This window comes from Salvia splendens, chromosome 18 (genome assembly GCF_004379255.2).
Source record: "Salvia splendens isolate huo1 chromosome 18, SspV2, whole genome shotgun sequence".
Classification (NCBI taxonomy): Eukaryota; Viridiplantae; Streptophyta; class Magnoliopsida; order Lamiales; family Lamiaceae; genus Salvia; species Salvia splendens.
This window is the reverse complement of record NC_056049.1, coordinates 8,336,439-8,364,007: the sequence shown is the minus strand read 5'-3', so window position 1 is coordinate 8,364,007 and position 27,569 is coordinate 8,336,439. Positions and strand designations below refer to the sequence as shown.

The following is a 27,569-nucleotide window of genomic DNA, read 5'->3' as shown; positions in this document are numbered from 1 at the left end:
AACTTTCTCAATATAGTCAGTTTGCAGCATCCACAGCTTCTTGCAGCCTCTATCTCTCTGAATATGTATGCCTAGGATCTTCCTTGACTCTCCTAGATCCTTCATTTCAAAGCTTGACTTCAGATCTTGTTTAACTTTCTGAATTTCTGTCATAGAAGGCCCTGCAAGTAGCATATCATCCACATAGAGTAATAGGTAGGCAATGGGAGTCCTGCCTGCCTTCTTGATGTAAATACAATCATCATATTCTGACTTGGAGAAGCCAATCTTCTTCATCTGTGCATCAAACTTCTTATTCCACTGTCTAGGACTTTGCTTAAGTCCATAAAGACTTTTCTGTAACAGGCACACCTTGCCTTCTTCTCCAATCTTCACATAGCCCTCTGGCTGTTCCATGAAGATAGTTTCCTCTAGATCTCCATTGAGGAAGGCTGTCTTCACATCAAGCTGTTGTAGCTCCCAGTCAAGCTGATTCACCACAGCCAATAGAATCCTAATCGAAGTGTGCTTCACAACAGGTGCAAACACTTCATTGAAATCGATTCCCTCCTGCTGTGTAAAGCCTCTAGCCACCAGCCTTGCCTTGAACCTGATTCTGTCTTTATCAGTGGTCTCTACCTTCTTTTTAAACAACCACTTGCAACTGATCAGCTTCCTCTCCTTTCCATCTGTATTCAGCTTGGATTTGTCCACCAAAATCCATGTTTTGTTCTTGAGTAAAGACTCTATTTCCTCATTCATGGCTTCAATCCATCTTTCTCTATCTTTACTCTGCATAGCTTCTTTATATGTGAGTGGATCTGCACCATCAATACCTTCAGCTGCACACAGAGCATAATACACAACATCAGAGAACTTTGTTGGTGGCCTTGTTTCTCTTCTAACTCTGTCCCTTGCAAGCTGATAGTCTCTGATAGAGTCTGATATAGACTCACCAGCCTGGTTGCCCTGAGTTGGAGCCTCTTCTTTATCTGAATCAGACTCACTCCCTGAGTCAATAACTCCACCTGCTCCTAGGCCAACCCCCACAGGCTCCACCTTGAAGAAATCACCCTCATCTTCACTGGAGTCCAGCTTATCTTTCAGGTATGGCATCTGATCCTCCAAGAACACCACATCCCTACTCATCAAGACCTTCTGCTTACCGGGCTCAATACACCAGAGCCTATACCCCTTAACACCCCTCTGATACCCCAGCAAGATACATTTCAGAGCCCTAGCTTCAAGCTTACTTTGCCTAGCATGAGCATAGGCCACACACCCAAACACCTTGTATTTTGAGTAGTCACTATGAGCTCCATACCACATGTAATCAGGAGTTTCAGATTTCAGGGCAGTAGATGGGCATTTATTGATGAGATAGGCTGCTGTATACACAGCCTCACCCCAGAATCTGCTGCTCAAACCAGACCCAAGAAGTAGGCACCTCACCCTCTCTAGGATTGTCCTATTCATCCTTTCCACAACACCATTTTGCTGAGGATTACCAGGAACAGTCCGGTGCCTCTTCATACCCTTCTCTTTACAAAACAGATCAAACTCAGCAGACAAGAACTCTAGGCCATTGTCTGTCCTTAAGCATTTAACACTTCTACCCTTCTCTAGCTCAACCTCCTTACACCATATTTTGAACTTTGTGAGTGTTTCAGATTTTTCTTTAAGAATATATACCCACAACTTCCTTGTATAGTCATCAATGATAGCTAGATAATACTTTCCTCCACCAATTGAACACACCGGTGAAGGCCCCCAAAGATCACTATGTATGTAGTCTAAAGGGGCTGTAGAAGAGTGAATACCTGTAGGATAGGGTGCCTTCTTAGCCTTTCCAAGTATACACTGCTCACAGGGGTCCATCTTGTTGAAATCTCCAGAGATCAGACCCTTCTTGATGAGTTCTTTCAAGCTTCCTTCGGCTGGGTGGCCCAATCTCTTGTGCCATAGCATTATGGAATCATCTGACACTGCATTGCTTTCTCCATCAACAGCCTTAGCCTTCAGATAATAGAGAATATGCTCTCTGTCAGCCTCCATCATCACTGCATCTCCAGATTTCACAAACACTTTTCCTTGACTCATCAATATGGTGAACCCTTTCTGCTCCAGCATTCCCAATGAGATGAGGTTCCTCTTCACTTCTGGAATATACCTCACCCCAGTTAGGATCTTTATAGAGCCATCTTGTAGGCTTAGCTTTACCTTCCCTATTCCTTTGATCTGACAAATGTGATTATTACCAAGAACAACCGTACCCGATGCTTCTTGAGGATCATGAAACCAGCTTCTATTGGGGCACATATGGAAGCTGCACCCCGAGTCCATTATCCACCTATGACTGACCCCACTATCACTGATATTCATGAGTTGAGCCGGGGGATCAGCACTCTCCACACAATCAGATTGATTGTGTCCCTCAGAGGCCATCTTTCTCTTCCATGCATGACAATCTTTCTTCAAATGTCCAGGTTTCTTGCACCAATAGCAAGCTCTGGTTTCCTTCTGAGCATCAGAACTTGAGGGTTTAGGGCCCTCAAACTTCTTCTTGAAGTTCTGCTTCTTGAACTTCTTCACATTCAAGGCCTCTGCAGCTTGAACATTGGAGCTTGCAGAGCCTCTGTTGGCTGTCTTCTGGAGTTCTTTGGCATCAAGGCTGAATAGACTTCTGCATAGGTGATAGGTTTATCTCTTCCATAGATAATTGCATCACTTAGCTGGTCATACGAGCTAGGCAAGGCATTCAAGGTGAGAATGGCCTTATCCTCATCTGAGATCTTGACATCAACAGATCCCAGGTCATCAATGATCTTGTTGAACTCCTCTAGCTGCTCAATGATGGACCTATCTCCAGAAAAACTATAGGCATACAGCCTCTTCTTGAGATACAGCCGGTTAGCCAAGGATTTGGCCAAGTAAACTTCATCTAATTTGTCCAAGATCTCCACCGCAGTCTTGGCTTCTTGAACTTCCCTCAAGACCTTATCTCCAAGGCACAGAATCACTGCAGAATGTGCCTTGAGCTGCATTTCCTCCATCTTTGCCTGAGCTTTTTCATCAAGCACTGGAGCCTTTCCTTTCTCCTCTGGTTTTGCAAGAACTGCCGCCAAGCCTTGTTGAATTAAAACCGCCTTCATCTTCATCTTCCACAGGCCATAATCATTCTTGCCTGTGAACTTTTCTGCATCAAGCCTTGCTGCCATCTCTGAAACCGTTTGATCCTCTGCAAATCAGCTTCAATATCCCTTCCCACAGACGGCGCCACTTGTTAGGATTCGCACACACAAGGCTTTCACACACTCAATAAGATCACACACACACTCACTGTTGTATGAGATCACACAATGCAGAAAACACACACACTCACACTTTGAGTATTGAAGATGATAATCTTGGAGAGAAAACTGGAAAACTCTTTATTGATTAAACTCTACTCTAAACTACATACACGGTGAGCTATTTAAAGCTCTATAATCAAGTAGCAACTGCTACTAACTAACTACAAGAAGAATCAAGAAAGCAAGAAGAATAACCGCTACATCTCAGCTAACTAACTGCTGCTCCAACGGCTAGTTCGGCTAGGTTGCTTCTTCCTTCTCGGTTTAAGACCGAACTCCTTCCTCGGCTCAAGACCGAACTCCTTCTCGGCTTACAACCGAACTCTTCCTTCTCGGCTCATTCCAGCTCAACGCCGAGCTTCCTTACCGAGCTTCCTTACCGAGCTTCCTTACCGCTGAGCTTACCGACTTCTGCCTTCTTCTTCTCGGCTAGTTCCAGGCTAGTTCCAACTCGGTAAGCCGAGCTTACCGAACTCCTTTCTAGCCGAGCTTCTTCCAACTGAAATGAGCACTCCATTATTACAAATAAGGTGTAAAGTCCCTATTACACTCCATGAAGGGAGTTAAAAAAACTTTGCTTTTTATTGAATTCGGATTTTGGTTCACTACTTTTCATTTAAGAATATAAATCCACCTTTAGTATTCATAATCGATAGCTAAAAATGATATTTTATTCTTACAATAATTAAGAGTTTTTATTAGAACTCTCCCAATCGTATATATAATTAAATATATATACATCAATCATATCATGCCAACATTCGAGAACTTGATGGGGGTGTCCCATTCCGAAATTTGATAAAATTAGGAATAAGAATTTTTTTTGAGATCTTGAGGCAAGTCAAATATTTGAGATTGGGTGGTGAGTTATGCTACCCCCTTCCTCTTGCTTTTTGGCCTTGTTTTTTTTAGAATATCAGAAATAGTGTGATTAATAAAGATTGAAAATAGAGAAAACAAATTTATTTTGAATAAGAAATTAATGCATGTACATGTGTCGGGTTCAGAAAATATCAGCTAGACTCCAACGTTTGTTTAAAGAAAAATATGTGTGCTTGTTAAAACCATATAAGGAGGGTAGCCTGTCGGTCTTCATATTCATTGAATACCAGCAATCGATATGGTTTTGCCTCTTCTCTCCTTTTTGTCTATTTTTTCATAAAAAGGCTACAAGGAAAATATTAAAATGATTTTCAATTGTGATTTGTGAGACATAACATATTAGTTGACGTAACATGAGAGGAAATGTTCATTTGTAATTAAAGAATGAAATAGGCTTATTGGGTGTTTTGGCTTTTATATTCTCTGTCCACAATAAGTAATTTTATTTTTTCTATTTGGTCATCTACAATACTTGATTATTTTTTCATTAACAATTCAATTTCTATTAATAATAATAATAATAATAATAATAATAATAATAAATGCATTACGAGAAATATTATATGCAGTAACTTTCCCTTTTTTAAATAAGTTAAATATTCCTTTGATCTTTAAAATGCTGTATTGGAGTACACGGCATTTTCATAAAGAATTGTTTTGAGATAGTGGATTACCAAACCATTTACTTATTTGGCATCCGATGTTGTAATGCTACAAAATAAATAAAAATCAACATTTTTTCCAAGAAGTTAAGACAAGTCAATTCTTTAAGGAAGTAAAGTTATAATTTACTTTTTCTAAATATTACTATGATTTACTTTTTCTTATATTTTACGTTATCTTTTTAATAGCACGCTAAACCACATAAATTCAGAGATAATTATAAAATTAGGTGCTTATTAGGTAAAGAAATAGAAATTCAATAATATAGGGCGGTGTACTTTGTCAAAGACGTCATATTTAGTACTACTCCGTAATAATGCAGTCGGTTTGGAAAGTATTGATGTGTAGTACCTAAAATTAAGAAAACAAAATTTATTAACTAACTAATGAAAATAATAAGAAGCACGATGTACTAAATTAGTATATATATTATCTCTTATAGATTATCAAGTTTTTGTCTTTTTTTTTCTAGCTCAAGTATTTTAATTGTTAATATATAATGAAGTGTGATATGTGTTGTGTATGTGTGTATATTGTATGAATGCATTAATTATATGTAGTCTATGTTGTGCATATGCATAGTGTGCGGTGAATGCGTATATTGTGTGCAAGTGTGTTGTGTATATTTGTGTGAGAATGCAATATATATATGTTGTGTGTGATTTTTTTTAATTAAAAGAGTGTCAATAATGGTTTTTCATTTAGCCATTAGGTGACTGAAGCCCCTTTACTATTAGTTAGAGGGAAAACGTCTTACCAACTGAATTGTGTTTTATCATCTATATGTTGTTTATGTGTATTAAGTATGTTTGTTTGTATGTGGTTGTTAAGGGTGCACTCCCTTAACAAGATTCCGGCGACGACGAGCGGTCGACGACGAAAGGATAGAGGTGGACGTCACGGGCTTTCCCCGGGATCAGCTCCAAGAACCATACAGAATTGAAATAAAAGCGTGAAAATAAAATAGAAGGATAATTGATATTTCTTGATTGAATGAAGTGAATAACAATGTCCACTATTTATAATGGTGGATACTAATTTAATGAGCAAAACAAAAGATATGAAAAAGATTTGCACTCCCTAAATATCTAACTAAATAATGCAACTAAATAATAATGCAAGATATGAAAGATATATAAATAATAAACGTATCAACTCCCCCGCGGTTAAAATCCACCTTGTCCTCAAGGTGAGAACCACGACACAACGAAGAGCGACGCGAGCATAAGCTTTGGCGAGTTCTCCCCTCCTGGATCAAACGCACACTAAATAAATATGCATCTTCCTTCATCATATCCCTCCAAAATCACCAATGGAGGACCGTGTTGGATACGAGTCACGGCAGACTTCGAAGCAATATTGTGGTCATGATATTCCAGGGCTACAACGGGGAGCATGTCAACGCGTTCAAGAATGCTCAAACAATGTGTGTCAATGCGTGGAGGGATCAACCGTGCATCAGCGTCGAGCGGTGTTGATTGATGTTTCATACTTGCAACATCACCGACATGCAAATCTACATGGAGAACGACAATTTTCGTCAAACCTTTTGGAATGACATATGCAACTTCATCTTCAACAAATGCACCTAGTTCAGCACCTCCTTTCTGAACCAATACTTCAGATTCTTCTCCAAGCTCATCTGTAAACAACCTTCACCTATCTTCTATTCCTACTTCAAGCTCATGCTTTGTTGTCTCTGATGCAGCATTGTGCTCATCAACATGGAATTGAATCTCCGTTCTCTCTTCACATTCATGCATATTTGTTTCTAACTCCTTTATTGAGCTCGGAACTGCAGCTTGTTGAGGCAGATCAGAGGCCAATGGTGGCGCTGTCACTGGCAGTGGCGGCAGCTCAAAAGGCGGTGCTAGACTTGGCTGTCATGGCGGGCAATCTGATCGCGATAGTGGTGGTGGCTGCTGGTAGTCTTGATGGGGCTGGTTTGCAGCGATTGTTGTTGTTAGTGGTGGTTCCCAACAATAAGTCTGTTGAGCCTGGGGCTGATCGTATAGCTGAAATCCGAGCTGTTGTTGTCGGATAGGCCGCGGATCCCAACAAGTGGGTTGTCTGAGCGCGGTGTGGTGTGGCTGTTGAGGCGGTTGATAAGGCTGATCATATGGTGAGTATCCCTGCTGCGTGCACAACCTTGGCGGGTCCCAACAAAATGGCGGTGGTGGCGAGTACAAATCTGGCCCATAGGACGATGGTTGCTGATACGCAGTTTCTTGGCGCAGCCATGGCGGGTCCCAGGAAGTGGGCTTACGGGCTTGGTAGGGATGGTGTTGTGGGTGGAGTCGCACATCCTGTGGATGTGGATATGATGGCTGTTGATCGAACTCTCTGATCGGATGGTACGGGGGAATATATACGGGCTGCTCAAGTTCTTCCATCACGTCCAATCCCATGTTTAATCTATTGCAGAAAGTCATCATCCAGTCACATAGGGAAACGATATCCTCGGTGGTGTAACGAGCCATGAGTACGACAATGAAAGCACCAATTCTTAAGGGTGCACTCCCTTAACAAGATTCCGGCGACGACGAGCGGTCGACGACGGAAGGATAAAGGTGGACGTCACGGGCTTTCCCCGGGATCAGCTCCAAGAACAATACGGAATTGAAATAAAAGCGTGAAAATAAAATAGAATGATAATTGATATTTTTTGATTGAATGAAATGAATAACAATGTCCACTATTTATAATAGTGGATACTAACTCAATGAGCAAGACAAAAGATATGAAAAAGATATGCACTCCCTAAATATCTAACTAAATAATGCAACTAAATAATAATGCAATATATGAAAGATATATAAATAATAAATGTATCAGTGGTTGTGCGTGTGTAGTGTATGTTATGTGCGTGTGCAATGTATTTCATTCCAGTCTTACATCAATTGTTACTAAACTTAGGAAGTGAATCAATCAAAGAACGTTAATTTCATTCCTCTTATATTTCTTGCGCCATAATTTATTCCTATCTTCATTTTATTCCACCTTTATTCTATTTTATCATAGGAAGAATGATCTTAGACACAAAAGTCTATCTAACCAATGAGCTCGAAAATCCTATTTATACATGATGTGTGAATCCCAAGGAAATAAAGAACCCGGCTGAGTGAGGCTATGTTCCTGAGTCTTCCCAGTCGAGTAGACATCCCTATCGGCCATCTGTCGATCATACCCGGTCGAGTATGATGAGTCGCCTTGTGGTACCCATTCATGCCAAAGCATGTATCTAGTGTTGGCCACTCGATTAGGTGGTTTAACATCTCACGAGCTATACCCGGTCGGGAGGCACCCCTTGTTGGTTGTCCTATGCCCCCAAGTCCTTGGCTCGGACTCCGGTCGACGTCTTCACTCTCCCCGACCTCTTACTTTCATGTTCCTTCCTCTTCCGCGAGTCGACGATCATGCGGGGCTTTGGCATTGTGCAGCCGACATATCATTGGTCTTGATTAGGGTTGGCTTGGGACTTTCAATGGGTGCGGATATTTGTTTGCATTTAAGTTTGAATTATAATTATACAAAAATACTTTTAGCATATCTCAATTAAAAGAAAAAGGGTGAAAAATTCGATGATAATAAACTAATTTAAGTTAGTTATCATGATACAATTTTCAACTTGCTTAATAAATTTTGGTTGATTTATTTAACGCAATAAAACATAAAAAAATAAGACGTGCCGAGCATGCAACACAAATCATAAAAATTTGGCTTGTATATCGGTCAATAGATAAATATAATTACTTTTACAAAAAATTAATTTTATTGGGTGTGTTTGGTTTGTTGTACATCGAGTACAAATATGTTAGGTCAAATCAAGAAGAAAGTAGCATTATGGAATAGAAAATGAAACATCACGATAAAATAGCACGTAGTGTATTTCAATTTCCACCGAATTGTTCTCATCAATGTACTAGCAAGTTCAATTACTTTAGGTGGATCATGTTCAAATAAAGTTTCAAGTTTTACAATATTTTGAAAAGCTCTCTTTATGTTATGATCTAATACTCTGTTTTATTATGCTAATTTGGTTAACCAAGTTTCATGGTTTTACATAACAATAAAATTGAAGAAAAACAATATAAAAGAATAATAATAAATTTTATTAGGGATGGATCTGATGATCAATGTACATGTGACTCCGCTAGATAACAAATATGTCCGCGACCTATAATCCAAGAGCCATGTGTAGTATCACCCAAATAATAATCACAACAAAACAAATTATCCCCACTACAAATCAAATAAACAAACCACACACCAAAAAAAATAAAATTACAGTGACAAATAAATAACCAAACATCCAAAACAGAACTACGCCGTCCACGTGGCGGAGTCCCTAAGCCAAAGCCACCGCCACAAGCACCGCCGCCACGGCGGCGCCCCCGAAGCTAGCTCTGCTCACGAATCCGCTGTTCCCGCCGTCGGCCGGCGACTGGTCGGCCCCCGGCCCGGCAGCGGGGGAGATCGGTGCGGCGGCGCCCGGGGTGGGGGCGGGGGAGGGTTCTCCGGCGGCGGGGGAGGGGGTGGGGGCGGCGACAGGGGCTGGGGTAGGTGCAGGGGTGGATGGGGCAGGGGAAGGGGTGGCGGTGGGGGGCGCGACTGGAGCGGCGGTGGGGGAGACGGTTGGGGCGGCGGAGGGGGATTGGGCCATGGATGAGGTGGCAATTAGGGCCATGATGAGGAAGAGGTTGAGTGGTGTTGAGGAAGCCATTGGTAGAGAGAGAAGGTGGAGTTTGAGGATGGGCAAAGGGAGCAATTAAAGTGAAGGTATATATAAAGGGAAAGAGGGAGGGATTAGTGGGGAATAATGATGAGATTCCGTGAAGGGTAATTAAATTAATTAAGTTGGACAGTGCATTGCATGTGTATGTGTATGTGTATGTGTATGTGTAGTGTAGCTCATTTGACACTCTTGTGTGAATAAGTGAGAAGTCGTCTTCTTTTTTTTTTATTTTGGCCAACCGGCCTATTTCGGCTAATTTTGTATCTATTAGTGTAATTTTCAAATTATATATCTAATCATATCATAATTTTAATACTACTTTTTTTATTATTTTGTAATTTTAGATGGGGGCAGATATGGCGGATGATAAATATTCCACTAGTCCTACAATAAGAGTCATGTTTTTGCTATTTTAGTAGGTTCATAATAAGAGTCATATTTCACTTTTATTATAAATAGTAAATAAACCCCATATTCCACCAACTTATTACATTCACATTTTGTTAAAAACTTATATTTCATCCGTCTCATTCAAGATGACCACATTCTTGAGTGGCACGAAGTTTTAGGTAGAATAGTTGTTTGTGATATACTCCTAGTAGAATGGAAAAAATAATTGAATATTTTAATGAGGAGAGAGGAGAAAGATAGACAGATTTAATTTAAAATATAGAAAGTGGACATATTAAATAGGACAAGCTAAAAAAAAAGGTGAACATCTTGAATTGAACAGATGGAACACTTTTCTTTACATTTCTTGAAACTCATGTCATAACTAAATAAGACTCCTATTCCGGGACGGAGTGAGCACTCCACAATCAAAACACTTGAGAGCACCCGCAATGCTATGCCGATGCGGTGCCTATGCCGTTCCGGAGGAACGGTTCCCCGGCGGCACGCGTTGCAGCCGCCGTGTCGTCGCCATTCCGTGCCTATGCCGTGCCGGGTGTCGTTGCCGCGGCACGTGGCACGACACGTTCCGCCACGCACCGAGGCGACGTGGCGGGCTCTCAGCGCACGCGTGACGCCCACTCGCTGCCCCGCGAGTGGGTTTCGTCACGGTGACGCAATAATTTGTTTTTTTTAAACTTCGAAGTTAATAAAAAAAAATTGCAACGGTATTGTGACGGTTTTTTTATCCGTTTTGTATTTTTTTTATTTTTTTTAAATTTATTTACTCTATAAATACTCCTATTTCATATTCATTTCACTAACAAACACACATCTATTCCTCTCAAATCCTCTCTATTTCCACCCCAATTTTCATCTCAAATCAACTCTGTTTTTCTTCTCTCAAATTTAATAACACTAATGGATCTTTTTGAACAAATGCGTCAAATATTGGAACAATCACTTCAAGAAGATCGACGACGGGAGGCGGAAGAAGCCAACTCCAACAGGATCTAATTGAGCACATTTGGGCAAACTTTGGCGGATGAAATTATTAAAATTGTGTACTTTTATTTTTTTAGGATTTTAAGTGTGTGCTTTTTATTTTTTTAAGTTTAAGTTGTAACTTTGTTTTAATGTTGTGTGTTTTTTAATAAAGTGTGTTTGTTTTTTATTAAAGTGTGTTTTTTAATTGAATTGAGTTGGAAATAAAAAAATGAAATTGAATGAATAGTAATTTAAGGAACGGTTAAGGAACGGAGGGTTGCAGGTTCCGTTCCTTAGTTAAGGAATGGAGTAAAAAAGTACAGTAGGGCCCACAAATAGTAGTTTAAGGAACGGTATAGGAATAGCGTTGTGGATGACCTGATGGTGGTATTTGATGTATCTAGTAATGTCTTTAAACTTTGCATGTGTATGTATATGCCGGATTAATAAGTACGCACTCCTTCCATTCCACTCAAGATTTCCACATTTCTTTTTTAGTTTGTCATACTCAAGATGTCCACTTTATATGTTTAGATTTATATGTTTAGAATAAAATCCATCTCTCCTTTCTCCCGATTAAAATATTCAATCACATTTTCCACTTTACTAGTCTACTCTATCACAATTCACATATAATTACTCTACTTAGTCTACTCTATCACAATTCACATATAATTACTCTACTTAAAATTTCATGATATTTAATAATGTGGACAATCTTGATGGAATGGAGGGAGTATTATATGTTTATATGGTTATTAGTATGGAAACAGGGTAGTGGTGAGTATGTTTATAAGGGCACCCGCAACGCGGGCCGTGGGCGTTCCGCGTTTCGTTCCTCCGGAACGAAACCGTAGCGGAACGCGTTGCGGCGCTACGTTTCGTCACGGTTCCGTGCCCATGCCGTCCCGGGTGCCGTCGGCACGAGACGCGGCACGGTCTGTGCCGCCACGCGCTTCGGCGACGTGGCTCTCCCCGCGACGTGCGTGACGCCCACTCGCTGCCCCGCGAGTGGGCGTCATCACGGTGACGCAATAATTCGATTTTTTTTAAAAAAAAATCGAATTTTTTAAAAAAATACTTTTATTTATAAAAATTGTTTTTATAATTAAAAACAATTTTTACAAATAAATGAATACAAGAAATTCGTAATATCCCATATATATTTGATGGACTTGCGAATTTATGAAACCATTCTTGGTTGTTTCTTTTTTATAGAGACAACCTTGAATGTTTTATGTTCCACTTTCGATGTGGGACAAACTCATTCTTGGTTGTTTCTCTTTTATAGATACAACCTTGAATGTTTTATGTTCCAATTTCGATGTGGGACAAACTCATTCTTGGTTGTTTCTCTTTTATAGAGACATCCTTGAATGTTTTATGTTTCACTTTCAATGTGGGATAAAATCATTCTTGGTGGTTTCTCTTTTATAGAGACATCCTTGAATGTTTTATGTTAACTTTCGATGTGGGACAAACTCATTCTTGGTTGTTTCTCTTTTATAGATACAACCTTGAATGTTTTTATGTTTCACTTTCGATGTGGGACAACTCATTCTTGGTTGTTTCTCTTTTATAGATACAACCTTGAATGTTTTATGTTCCACTTTCGATGTGGGATAAAATCATTCTTGGTTGTTTCTCTTTTATAGAGACATCCTTGAATGTTTTATGTTTCACTTTCGATGTGGGACAAACTCATTCTTGGTTGTTTATCTTTTATAGATACAACCTTGAATGTTTTATGTTCCACTTTCAATGTGGGATAAAATCATTCTTGGTGGTTTCTCTTTTATAGATACAACCTTGAATGTTTTTATGTTTCACTTTCGATGTGGAACAAACTCATTCTTGGTTGTTTTTCTTTTATAGATACAACCTTGAATGTTTTATGTTCCACTTTCGATGTGGGATAAAATCATTTTTGGTTGTTTCTCTTTTATAGAGACATCCTTGAATGTTTTATGTTTCTCTTTCGATGTGGGACAAACTCATTCTTGGTTATTTCTCTTTTATAGAGACAACCTTGAATGTTTTATGTTCCACTTTCGATGTGGGATAAAATCATCCTTGGTTGTTTCTCTTTTATAGAGATATCCTTGAATGATTTTGTCCCACATCGAATGTGAAACATAAAACATTTAAGGATGTGAAAATATATGAAGTTAATTTTAAAAAAAAAAAAAAAAAAAAGGATGTCTCTATAAAATTGTATTTTAAATTATGTCATTTTTTTTAGGATTTTTAATGAAGTGTGTTTGTTTTAATTGAATTGGATTGTAAATAAAAATAAAAAATGAAATTGAATGAATAGTAATTTAAGGAACGGTTAAGGAACGGATAAGAAACGGAGGGTTGCAGGTTCCGTTCCTTAGTTAAGGAATGGAGTAAAAAAGTACAGTGGGGCCCTCAAATAGTGGTTTAAGGAACGAGATAGGAACGGTATAGGAACAGCGTTGTGGATGGCCTAATTGTTGACTTGATCAAGGTAATAATTTGCAATTGCATATCTGCACGTCCTTGGAATTCCTCAACGCTTGATGTGATGTGTTCTAAGAAATAGTACTACTCCACTACTACATAAATTACCTATTGAATTTGAATCAAACATCGACATGTTAACTTGTTACATGGAATAATTTAAGTGGCGGAAATCTCATATATGGGGGTGAGAGTGAAATCATGTTTCCATAAACTTGATTAGTTCAAAGATTTAACAATGACCGAGTACAATTTAAAATATGGATAAAGTAAAAAACAGAAAACAATGTACTCCCTCTATTCCATAATAGATGGCATATTTGGGTATTGACACGGAATTTTAGGAGACGTTGTTTTGTGTATTAGGTGGGGAGAGAAAAATAGTATATTTATATTAATGTGAGAGAGAGTTTTTTCCAATAAATGAAATATGACATCTTATATATGGGACAAACTAAAAAGAAAAATGTGACATCTATTATAGGACGGAGAGAGTACTATGTATATACAAATTCTTCACACTCTAGAAAGAACTCTTGCAAGAAGAAGAAGAAATAAAGTGGGAAAAATCATTGAAAGAGTAAGTCGTAAATAATTGAAGTGAACTTATATTACACTAAGGATCAAAATAATAACTTTAAGGGGTTGGAAAAAATTATTTCGAACTATTATCAGAAACTTCTATAATTTGTTTACAATCGACTGGTTTTGAGGGGACAGAACTCTATGTTATACAATAAATATATGGAAATAGGCACAAAGAAACAATACTCAATGTATATGTAAGTTTTCACAAACCACATAAATTTATTGCCCTTCACGAAAACATTCTACTATAATTTAAATATCATCCTATAGACAATGACATAGATCTTCCGATTAAAGAATCGTACTATTTAATTAACTTTACAATAAAAATAGCCAAAAGGGGCTAGAAAATACTTTAAAAATATTGACATACTAACTCGATTTAATTAAATTGCTCAATGTCCAATTTCGTGTAGTATTCCATGTCTTCACTTTCACTACAAGAACCCTCGTCACACACACACACACGCACTACACGTGTAATCATAAGAATATGTTACCAAAAAACAAAATAACAAAGGCATCTAAAAAAGTGAATAAAAAGAAGAAAGAAAATAGAATAATTGACGAATAGTGAGCTGTAACTTTGTCAAAAGGTTTGCACCTTTGCCCACTTTGAGTTGGTGCTGTGTCACAAATTTCCTTGAAGCTTCAAGGAAATTTGATCGAATCTTGCTATTTTTCCTAAGTTAGTTGAACATATTCCAAAATTTCCAAAATGTGTAGGCCTACAAATTCTAAATTTCGCGGTTATTTTATTTTGGATTTTTTTGGTGGGTAACATGTCCTTATCATCTAATTAAACAAGGGTAGTTCGAGTTTAATCTTGTCTTTAGCTACATCACCTCCCATCATCCCTGCATAACCTTTTTTTTTGTTAAAACTCAATAATTCTAATTATTGTAGTATTAATTTCAAGTTCTGACACAGCGCATATAAAAGATTCCATGTGAGTAGGCCTCTAATTATTACTCCATAAAATGCAATATTATCATGTAGGAGTATTGTCGAAAAAATACAGTTGTAGTTACGATGTGACATTATTATTTGTAATTTTTTGTGTAATCTGAATAGAATAATTTTTGTATATATGGGTTGTTGGGACAGCGGATGACAGTCTGGAATCCTCAAGGTTTTGATACGCTCTCCCGTCAGATTGTGGCCAACCAATACATATTAGTACTCTGCATTATTGATTATAATTTCAATATAAGCAACGGTAAATGCTACACTTTGACATTTTACAATTTTAATTTCTTCTAAGAACAAATATTTACTCCCTCCGTCCCATAAAAATATGGGCGGATGAGATGACACAAGAATTAAGACAAAATTGGTAAAGTAAGAGAGAGAAAGATAATAGTATGGTAAAGTAAGAGAGAGGAAGAGAATAGTAGTTAAAGTAGAGTTAGTGGATAGTGGAACCTACATTATTAAATTGATATAACTTTCTAAAAATGGAATGTACATATTTTTGTGGAGACGAATGAAAATAGAAAGTGCACGGAGGGAGTCAGATTTTTTTTTAAAATTAGGCATATGCAATGCAACTGCCTCATGAGGTGGGCAGCCCGAGCATGACTACATTGCAATTTGCAACGCGTAAAAATTTGCGGCTGCCTGCCGCTCCACCTATACTACATTGCAATAGTCGCAATTGTCGCAACAAGATTTTTATATTTTAAATTTTATACTATAAGTTATTTTTTATTTATAAAAAATACATTCCTCGTCTTATCTAGTTGACAAATTTCATTAAATTGAAATTGAAAGATCATTATCTTTATTTTATTTTTTTCTCCTATTTTACTCTCATTACTTAACTGACAAAATGAAATCATATTAATTCTTGATGGTTGGGCGAATTGTTGATGGTAGTAAATGCAGGTAAAAGAAAATATAGATCACGACACAAGGAATTACGTGGTTCGATTTACTGAAGTAAATCTACATCCACGGGAAGAAAGGAGGGCAAGATTGTATTGCTTGATCTGGTTTACAGCTTACAAATACAGACTTGCTATATGATATTTGATGTCTAGAGAGCTCTCTTTCTCTTTCTTCAGTCTATCTGATCTAAGTTCTATTTATACATTGAACTAAGATCGTGGCTTGCATCACCACTAACTAGGTCGTGGCTTACATCATCACTAATTAGATCGTGGCTTACATCATCACTAATTAGATCGTGGATGTCGTGGAGGTCATGAGATCCTGCATGGGTCCACCACTAAATAGATCGTGTAGTGGAGGTCGTGGAGGTTCTGCATGAGTCCACTATCTCCCAGTTCGGTTGAAAACTGAGACCGAACTGCTGAACTGTTGCCGAGCAGCTTTTGCCGATCTGAGAGTAGAGCTTGATTGGTTGGCTTTTACCGAGCTGTAGGCTGGGGCCGAACTCTTTGGTAATGCCGAACTGATACTCTTCCTTGGGCTTTGGGCTGATGGGCCGTCACTGCTATTGGGCTTGTTTAGTACGTACCCCATCACTACCCCCCCCGAAAAGCGAAGTGAATCACTTCGGCGAAGCGAGTCACTTCGGCATTCTGGATAAAGGTACGGGGGAGGCTGACGTTAGGGGACGTGCCTTGCGCGTGACTGCATTAAATGCGACAGTAAAATCCGGCCGTTGAATCCTGAAAAGGTGGGATTCGAAACGGTGCGATGATTTTGAAATCTTCTCCGAATCTGATAAATACGTCATTTCTTCATCAGTTGAACACTTTTGCTATTGCTTCTTCTGCATTCTCTCTCTTTTGCGTAAAAATTTCCTTCCGCTTTCAAGAATTTCTTCAGAATTTCTTCAGACTTTCAAAGAGTAAGAACTATGTCTTCTTCTTCTTCTTCTGAGTCAGGTAGCGGTAGGAAAGGGGATAAGGGGTCTTCTAGCCGGAAAGAATCCGGGGAGAAGACCGTAGAGTATTTTCACAGCATCTTGAGTAAGGATACTGTGATATCCCTACACGAAAAATATTTTTTTCCTGGGGGGAAGGTTGCGATTCCCGACGACCTTCATAGGGCTGACTCGCCGCCGGAGGGTTACGCCACCGTTTATGAAGCCGGCTTGGAATGCGGGCTTCGTTTCCCTCTTCCCCCTGCCTTTGTAGAGCTGCTTGATTTTTTTCAACTCCCTTTAGGTCAGGTGACTCCGAACTCTTGGAGGCACTTATCGGCCTTTGCTGCCGAACTGCGTAGGCTAGATAAGGATCTGTCTCTGAGGGCAATCCTTAATTTCTTCCAGTTTAAGAGGAAGGGATCTTGGTTTTACTTGATCCATTTACAGCCCTTTAGAGCCTTTTGTAAAACCAAATGGCCGAAATGGCAAAATCGCTTCTTTTTTTATAATAGGACTTCGGCTTCGGACTTTTCCTGGAGAGGGCCGAAGTCCGTTATTCCTCATCCTCGGGTAGAACCGTTGGACGAGCTCGAGGCCGAGCTCAATAAGATTCCCATGATTAGGAAGCAGTACTCGGAGTCTGAGCTCGTCAAGGGCGACTTCATGTTCGACTCCTCGTCTTCGGACGAAGAGACTGAGGGTGAGGATTTCTTTTTTATGCATTACTGCCTTGACGATGAAAACTAACCTTGTTTTCTTGCTTTTTGGCAGTGAACTTGCTAAACAAGCTCGGTCGCAAATCCTCCGAATCTAAGGAACCGGAGAGGCCGAAAACCACCAGCTCGGCGTCTGATGCCGAGAAGAATCCGAAGAGGCAAAAGACCTCTTCGGATCCAAAGAAGCCGGAGTCGACTTCGGCAAGGGGGAAAGGGAGGATTCAGAAACCCCCAAGAGCGCCAGAGAAAGACGTGGTCTTGGCGCCTCCTTCGGAACATATCTGTGAGCCCTTTTTATGGCCCACGGACTTCGCCGAGGTGAATTCTCTTCTTGATTTTCTGGCCTTGCTTTTTTCCTGTATTTTTTGTGGCCCCTCGGTTGACTTTTTCCTTTTTCCATTTTCAGAGGAACGATATGCTCTCCAAGCTCGTCGCCGTTGAACTCTCCAAAGCGTCCAACGATTATGCTGAGATGCAGAGGAAGTTGGCGGCTGCTCGTCACCAGGCCGAACAGGCTCAGGCAGACTTTGAGAAGGCCAGAGCTGCTAGGATCTCGGCCCAGGATGAAGCCCAGTTTGCCAAAAACCAGCTCGTCATCCAGCGAGAGCAGACGAAACGGAGGGATGCTGCCGCCGTGGTTGCCCAAGGGGAGGTTCTCCGTGCTTTCGCGGAGAAACTCTTTCTGAGCAATCAATTTTCGGCCTTTGTCGGTGATCTGCTGAAACTGATGACCGATAATGCCGAGCAGGGGCCCGAAGTCGTCCTGCCGCTGTACGGCCGAGAGATAGCAGCTCGTCTCCAGAGTCTGCCGCTCCTTGAGGAGCTTGCTTCGTCCTCGGTCCTGCTTTCTGCTGACCGAGTTCGTAGTTGCCGAGCTGACCGGGACGAGAATATGGAGGCTATCTTCGCCTCCTTAGGGCCAGTTTCACCCGCTCCAATTTTCCACGGAGAGGGTGAGACCGAGCAGCTTGATCAGCAGACCGGAGACAGGCAGGCCGAGCAAGAGGTGCTGCTGATCGGTGATGGGGGCACCGAGCAGGCTGGGGGGAGCAGGGAGGCCGAGGCTGAAGCTGAAGCAGACAAGGAGAAGGAAGCTGAACCTCACCGAGGAGCCGGAGACGAAGCTGGCGGAGTATGATTTCGTCTCCCTTCTCTTAGTTTAGTTTCTTCCTTCTTGTAAAATGGCCTTGAAGCCCTCCTTGCGTAAAAAATTTTTTTTCTTATGAATGAAAAAATTCTTCTTTCTGCACTTGTGTCTTCGTATAGCTTTTCGTACTCTCTTTTACTCCTGTTGTGGTTTACTACCTGCTCAGTAAACTGAAATGCCGAACTGACATAGCTGCTTTGTATTCTTAACTCTTAAGGAGCTGGAGGTACTTCACTGGAAACGGCTGTACTCTTCCGCTTTAGACGAAGCTGAGAAAAAAGCCATAGCTGACCAGATGAAGAATGACGAACTCTTGGCTTGTTTAGTGAAGCTGGAGGCCGACAATAAGGACTTAGAGTCCGAAAAGAAAGATCTGGAGGCCGAACTGAATACTGCTGTCGCTGAGAGGACTGCGTATGAGGATTTCATCAGCAGGCGCGGGGGAATGACCATCTCTGAAGTTCAGGAACGAGTTGACGAACTGTGGGAGGAATATCATGTACTCCGGAGGAACAATGCGCTGGAGAGCTCGGCTTGCCAACAAGTCGTGAAATCATTGCGGCGCTGGGCTTCTCGGTACGACATCATTCTTTCCCGGCGTCCCTCAATCGAGAGATTCCTTAGGCATTTCCCGCCAACAGATGCTCGCACTCCAGCTCAAACCTCTGATTCACTTGCTCAAAACCCTACTCCAAGTCAGCAACGAACTCAGGAGCAACCGGAAACGTCAAGACGAGAACGGACTCAGGAGCAACCGGAAACGTCAAGACGAGGACGGACTGAAGTTCGTAGAGGAGCTGTGATTATGAGTGAGCAAGATCAACAAATGCTTCGTGAAGAGACTCTTCGCCGCCGAGGTGCCAGAACTTCCCGGACTCAAGGAAGAGGCGGTAGGTCGATCAGAGCATCTCGTCGACCTGCTTATTCTTCAGCTGCCCGGAATGGCCGAACTCGGCTTCACGAGGATTTTGTGAATAGATGGCTCAACTTTAGCAACCAGGGACAGTAGAATAGTCCTTTGTAATGGCGTAACGCCTTCTTGTAGGGCAGCAGAGTTATATGCCGAACAAGATTTAATAAATGAAATTTTCATTTCGCTTCTATCACTGCGTATTTACAGCTCAGCGAAAAAATTTCATCGTGCTCGTCCTCGGTCTTATGAAGTAAACTTCTTTGACCGGACTCGTCCTCGGTCTTATGAAGTAAGCTTCTTTGACCGGACTCGTCTTTGGTCTTATGAAGTAAACTTCTTTGACCGGACTTGGTCCTCGGTCTTATGAAATAAACTTCTTTGACCGGACTCGTCTTTGGTCTTATGAAGTAAACTTCTTTGACCGGACTCGTCTTTGGTCTTATGAAGTAAATTTCTTTGACCGGACTAAGCTTGTGTCCTAATTTGGCGAGTTTTATCGCTCGGATCGGACTTTCCCTTGTCCTAATTTGGGGATCGGACTTTCCCTTGTCCTAATTCGGCGAGTTTTATCGCGTGGATCGGACTTTCCCTTGTCCTAATTCGGCGAGTTTTATCGCGTGGATCGGACATTCCCTTTGTTGCAGTTCGTTTCAGACGAACTGCTTGTTTCTTAAGCTGAATTGTGGTCTTGTATCCTCCTTAGAAGCTTGGACTCACAATCGTTGGCTTATATATGTTCTAAAAAGGGGATCAGCCTTCGAAGAACAAGATACCTCAGTAACATTTGTAAGAGACGACACGCACATAGACAAACAAAACGCACATAGACAAACATGAAAAACAAGTAAAAAACAAAGAAAGCACATACCCCTAGGACCGAACTAGACACAAGACTGACTGACCGGACTGTCTCTTACAAATGGAACTTCTTGAGGTTGGAAATGTACCATGTTCGGGGTACTTGTTCTCCTGACATGTGAGTCAATTTATAAGACCCTTTGCCGAGGACTTCTGGCACCCGATATGGACCTTCCCATGTGGGTTCGAGTTTGCCCAGCTTTTCTGCTCGGCTTACTTCGTTGTTTCTCAAGACGAGATCTCCCACTTGAAATTGCAGCTTTTTCACCCTTTGGTTATAATACCGAGCTACTTGCTCCTTGTACTTGGCTGCTTTTATGCAGGCCAATTCTCTTCTTTCTTCGGCAAGATCTAGTTCGGCTCTCAGTCCGTCATCATTCATTTCTGAGGAGAAATTTAGAGTTCGGGGACTGGGTACGCCGATCTCAACCGGAATCACGGCGGGCGGGCGGCTTCTCAGGATTGAGACGTGGCCCCAATCGGTTTTGCACTGGAGTCCTTTGAATCCTTTCAAAAGGAGTTCGGCGAGGATGTCCCTGATCGCCAAAAGGAGTTCGGCGAGGATGTCCCTGATCGCCAAAAGGAGTTCGGCGAGGATGTCCCTGATCGCTATGATCGGGCTTCCTCCTGTCTCCTCGGGATGAGCTGTCTAAAGACCGTTTGCGACGGTCTGCCTCATCGGCACGGGAGAACTGGTCCGCAATGTCCCACATCTCTTGAGCTGTTTGCGGACTGCATTCCACGAGCTTTCTGTAGAGAGCTCCGGGCAGGATTCCATTTTGGAATGCCGAAATGACAAGTAGATCATTGAGATCATCTACTTGTAGGCATTCCTTGTGGAACCTCGTCATAAAGTCGCTGATCTTTTCGTCGCGACCTTGACGTGTAGAAAGCAGCTGAGCCGAAGTGATTCGGGCTTCCGCTTTCTGAAAGAACCTCCTGTGGAAAGCATCCATTAGATCTCGGTAAGATCTAATGCTGCCTTGGGGGAGGCTATCGAACCACCTTCTTGCGTTCCCGATAAGCAGCTCGGGAAACAGCTTGCACATATGGACCTCATTGAGACCCTGGTTCGCCATGTTATACTGATAGCGTCCCAGGAAGTCATGAGGATTCACTAACCCGTCATAAGTCATCGACGGAGTTCGGTAGTTCTGTGGCAAGGAAGTTCGGGTGATATCGTCCGAGAACGGAGTCTTCAATGCTCCGTACATGGCGAACCCGACATCTCTTCGGTATGGAGGAGATGGAGTTCTCCTGTGATTCCGGTACCGAGGAGGAACAGGAACATGTCGGGGTTGAGGATTCTTCTTCCTGGAAGACACGGCACTACTGCGGTAGTGACTTTCATGTCTGGATGAGGAGGGAGAATCCACCGTTTTCGTCTCCGGCTTTTGGCCCTTTTGCAGGAAAATTAAGAACTCTTCCTGCTTCTCGGCCAAAAACAACTTGACAGCCTCGTTCAAATCGGGCTGCTGGGAAGACTCGGTGCGATGAGTCTTTGAGCGGCTTGTTCCTTCTCCGTGAGAACTGGAAGTAGATTTCTCCCGAGGCTGTTTTCCTGACCTGCGGGCTGGACTAGCTTCCTCATGGTTATCACGAACGGAAGCACGGGTATTATGTGATCTGGTATGCATTTTTTTGGTGGAAGAGGATCAAAAACTCGCTTTTATCACAGATTTGGTTCTCTGTTTCCCACAGACGGCGCCAGTGATGGTTGGGCGAATTGTTGATGGTAGTAAATGCAGGTAAAAGAAAATATAGATCACGACACAAGGAATTACGTGGTTCGATTTACTGAAGTAAATCTACATCCACGGGAAGAAAGGAGGGCAAGATTGTATTGCTTGATCTGGTTTACAGCTTACAAATACAGACTTGCTATATGATATTTGATGTCTAGAGAGCTCTCTTTCTCTTTCTTCAGTCTATCTGATCTAAGTTCTATTTATACATTGAACTAAGATCGTGGCTTGCATCACCACTAACTAGGTCGTGGCTTACATCATCACTAATTAGATCGTGGCTTACATCATCACTAATTAGATCGTGGATGTCGTGGAGGTCATGAGATCCTGCATGGGTCCACCACTAAATAGATCGTGTAGTGGAGGTCGTGGAGGTTCTGCATGAGTCCACTATCTCCCAGTTCGGTTGAAAACTGAGACCGAACTGCTGAACTGTTGCCGAGCAGCTTTTGCCGATCTGAGAGTAGAGCTTGATTGGTTGGCTTTTACCGAGCTGTAGGCTGGGGCCGAACTCTTTGGTAATGCCGAACTGATACTCTTCCTTGGGCTTTGGGCTGATGGGCCGTCACTGCTATTGGGCTTGTTTAGTACGTACCCCATCAATTCTCTTACCAAATTTATTTTTTTTCACTTAGAATATGATAAAGAGAGTAACTTTTAATTTTAAAAACTCATTCATAGAATAGAGTGAACTGTAAATTTCGTATCTAATGAATTTGAGGTGCATATTTGCAGTAGTTTACTTTCTTTTACATTTATTTGAGGTACTTTTTATACTAAGGTTTTAATTCAGCTGAACTGTAAATTTCGTATCTAATGAATTTGAGGTGCATATTTGCAGTAGTTTACTTTCTTTTACATTTATTTGAGGTACTTTTCACATTAAGGTTTTAATTCATTTAAAGTACTTTATATTTTTTTGAATTATCTTTTTTTCAGTTTGGTCTTTTTAGCATAAGGGCAAATTTGATCATAAGTATATACTATTTCTGTTTTAATAAATCTCTGACTTCTGTTATTTCTCTCTCTTATCATATCATTTCTTTCTCTTAATTAATAACCTTATTTTATGCTCAAAGTCAACTTATGTTTATGAATTTGATCAATATTTTTATGTTTAATTTGATGCTTAAATCATTGCTTAAAATAGTAAATTTGTTTTCTTATTTTATTAATCATTGGAAACTCAATCATATAATTTTTTTTTGTTTTTTATAATTTTAAACATATAGATAAATTACATTTTTTTACAAAAAAAAAATGTAAAATTTTAAATGAAAGATGTCATGTATTTTACTACTCCCTCCGTTCCTATAACCGTGACTCGTGAGAATACACAAGTTAGGTACCCAATCCATCTTATCAAAATGATTAAACAATAATTACATAAAAACGACCGACAGAAATTGTTAGTTTACTGAATTAATTGATGCAACAATTACACGTGTATAAATTATTGCTTCGAGACATGGTGTTGGCATATACTCCATCTCTTTTTAGGTGGCCGTTAATATTCTAAAATATTATTCCCTGTATAACAGAAACTAAAATTTATTCCATCTTTTAAAAATACTGACTTTGCAGACTTATATAAGTTTAATTGCAAAATTAATAAGGTATTAAAACTTACAAAATTATTTGAATTTTGATACTCCCATCCATTCTATTTTGTCGCTTTCAAATACAAAGTCGAACAATTTTTTAAAATTTGTGCTGATAAAAAATAAATCTTTTATTAGAAACCGGAGGAAATAGTTAATAGTGTGATGTAAAATGATTTAAAAAAAATAAAAGTAGATTAATTTTTTCGGATGAATCAAAATGACGGAAGTACACAATATTCTTTGGAATAAAACGAATATATGGTGTGCATATTTCGTAGCTTTCTTTTTTAGAAAATTTTTATTATTTTATTCTCATTTGTATATCTATTTACAGAAAATTGAATACAGTATTAATCAAGACATAATGATAATGAGTATAATAAATTGAGACTCATAAATTGAAACTTTCATAAACTCTGATGTCATACTTTAGTATCCACTATATTTTTTAGTATGGGCATTAGCAAAGTGTTCCTAGTAAATCCCAAGCCCACATCCCAAATGCCCTATTGTGGCACGATTTGATTTTGATTCAATTATAATTTATTTATTCTGTAAAATTACTAAGTCATATTTTTATTAATTTTAAGTATCAAATCATACCAAACCCCACAATAAACACTTATAATCACAACTGATGCAAGTTTTTAGACTTCACGTTTCAATAAATATGGCCCATCTTTTGTACATATTTTAATAAATAGTTTCAAGTTTTAGTATATTGGAAAAATATATGCGGAGTATAAAAGATAAACGTAGTAGAGAGGGAGATAAAGTAAATATTAAATTCAGTACTTAGATACGAAAGTCTAAAAATGTCCTTCATGCCTTAGGGGCATTTTGAGTCTAAAATTGTGATGAATAGTGAAAGAGTATCATAAATGTGATTACGTCTTAGTTCAGGGACTATCCACGATATTTTTAAAGTTTAGGTACCATTTGCGTGCAAAATGTATAATTTAGAGACCATTTGCGTAGTTCACTCTTTACTAAAAGTAAAACAAAAGTTACAACTCACACAGTCACGCTAATGCACCCATTGTTGTATTCATTCTAGAGAATTGAGTTGGGATGTAAGATCATTAATGTGCTTATTCAAATAAGTTTTTGTTTTTATTGTCTATAATTGCTGATTTTGCTTCTCCTAAGTAGGTCTGTACCCACTAGCTGAGCTATATTACAAGACAGGGTTCATGAAATGTTATGGATGATAATGAGACATGAAAATATGGAATGGAAAAAAAACAGAGGAATCTAGTTGTTCTGATGTAAATACATTGTAAAGATTAAACCTATCAACCTGGTGGTGCTCATCCAACTTGAGTACCAAATCTTTCTTAAGGTTTTTAAACACTCCTTCAGGTAAGAAGCTTGTGAATATTACCAACCTTGCCCAGCTTCTTATCAATTATATCACATCGACAACTTAGTAATAGTACTAAAACATTTATATAAGAGGGAATAACCCTCCCATAATGGGGCTTTTTAAGGGGGTGAGTGACTCATTTCTAATATGGTATCAGAGCGGATCCAAGTCGATGACGGATCTCTTTATCTCTAATCTACCTCACGAGTGGAAGTCCAATGTTCATTCCGGCCCACATCAATGATGCTTCACGTGTCAAATGTCTAAATCTTTTCCTTCATCGACTTGGTGATGATCATATCTCATCTATGTACATGTGGAATAGCCTCTTGACAATGTTTTTTCTCGATATGTGCATCAGATGCACCAAAATGCTCAAACCCCCCCAGCAAGAGGTGAGCAGAGAGTTACAAAACCAAAAACAATGAAATCAAAACAGCAGATCAAAGCCACTTGGAGCACTATGCATACCAAGCCAAGACGGCGAAGACAAAGAAAAAGCTCTTAACCTAACCTTACACTAGCACATACAACACAACCACAAGAAGCTAAAAAAGCCAACATACCCACAACAGTCGCGTACCTCCTGTAAAATGGAAAGGAAGAAAGCTAACCCCATGTGGACATCGTAGTCTCGCTCTCTGTGTGTGTTCCACTCCGTGCCACTTACTTTGAGAAAATGATTTTCTTTTTCCGTACACGCTTTGGTTCCGACCGTCTTCTAATGTTGTGTAGATTATCGATCACTTGTTCTAGAGAGAATGAAAAGTCCCAACACCATCCATGTATCCACAAATGTTACGGACTCAATTCCCACATCGGTTGCGAGAACAACTGATGTATGGTATATAGACTAAATGGGCTCTCTCTCCTAACAGGCTAGTCTTTTGGGATGAGTTCTCATGTTTGGTCTGTATCAATTGGTGCTTTCATTGAGAGCCCAAACGGTTCGGAGTGGTGGCCGGGCAACGAACTCGCCGTGACCAACGAGTGCGTTTGGGACCGCTCGGAGTGGTGACCCACGGAGTGGTGGCCGGGCAAAGAATCCGCCGTGACCAACGTGGCCGTGACCAACGAGAACTCGAAGTGGTGGCCCAAGGAGTGGTGGCCTGACAAAGAACCAGCCGTGACCAACGTGGCCGTGACCAACGAGGACGTTTGCCCTTAAAGGAGGGTCGAATGTTACTGACTCAATTCCCACATCGGTTGCGAGAACAACTGATGTGGGGTATATAGACTAAATGGGCTCTCTCTCCTAACAAGCTAGTCTTTTGTGATGAGTTCTCCTGTTTGGTCTGTATCAACAGACCTTGCATTATAAGAAAGTGTGGATTATTTACATTCAGCTGAATTGAGTGGAAAAGATTCTGAAGTCGACTAGGCTGGGCAGATGCCCATTGATCAACTACATGTTCGGGTTGCAAACCCATACCATATCAAAAAATGGAGTGGCCTTTTGGAAGTCATCTAAAAAAATTTTCATAAAGGACTTAACTGCAAAGAGGAAAATATCAAACTAATGTGCAGTCTGCGATTCCTTCCACCAACGACAATCTGCAGCATGCATTAAGGTCTAACAGGCTAATCTGCTACTGAATATCCGGAGCCTCCTATATTAGCCGTAATAATAGTATAAAGAAATCAAAAACCAAGTTTTGCTAGAGAAGCAAGTCAACAAATTACCAAAAAATATAATAAAACCCAACCCCAGCTTGCTAGCTTAAAAAAAAATCAACACTCATACTAAACAGCAGGAACTGCTAGTTTACCTTTCTAAGAAAACTAAGGCGCTCCTTAATGGGCTTTAGCTTCTGGGATGGGCCTAAATTAAATGGGCCCTTAAGCTTTCAAAAGGTGTTCCCTTCGTCCCACTATAGTCAATAAAAATAATTTCCAAAATAATTTCCACGAGATTTGAAAAAAAGATACTTTACGAGTGAAATGGAGAGAAAATAATATATAGAATACGAGATAGAATAAAATAGGAAAAATGTTAAATGTATCATTTTTTGCTAAAAAAAATGAAATGTAATAGACTCAAGTCACTCAATCGCATTTTTCATTTTTTTTTTCATTTTTCATTACCTACAAATCTAACCACATTTTTTATCCACTACAAGATAGTCTCCAGTCATGTGCAAAACCTCATTTTGTAGCAAAGAATCATTCTCAATCAGTCCTCCAAATCAACAAGCAAAACGTTATATTTTGGAATATTTGTACACCACAACACATATTTGTGTTTGCGTTGTTCACAAATGCAAAAACTTTAAGAAATTACATTCAATGTCAGTTCTGTTATGTTTTGAGAAGAAAAAGA

General features: G+C 40.0%; 1 protein-coding gene across 1 annotated transcript; it reads right to left on the bottom strand.

Annotated features, from left to right (window-relative positions):
- Window positions 1-8,968: 8,968 nt before the first annotated feature.
- Window positions 8,969-9,650, bottom strand: LOC121776082 (classical arabinogalactan protein 4-like). The gene has a single exon (XM_042173211.1). It carries the CDS (start codon window positions 9,598-9,600, stop codon window positions 9,226-9,228), a length of 375 nt encoding a protein of 124 aa, XP_042029145.1. The 5' UTR covers window positions 9,601-9,650; the 3' UTR covers window positions 8,969-9,225.
- Between the last annotated feature and the right edge of the window lie 17,919 nt (window positions 9,651-27,569).

What these genes read in the sequence shown, in the direction of transcription:
- LOC121776082 (XM_042173211.1), bottom strand. Translation starts at nt 9,600, where the DNA reads ATGGCTTCCTCAACACCACTCAACCTCTTCCTCATCATGGCCCTAATT.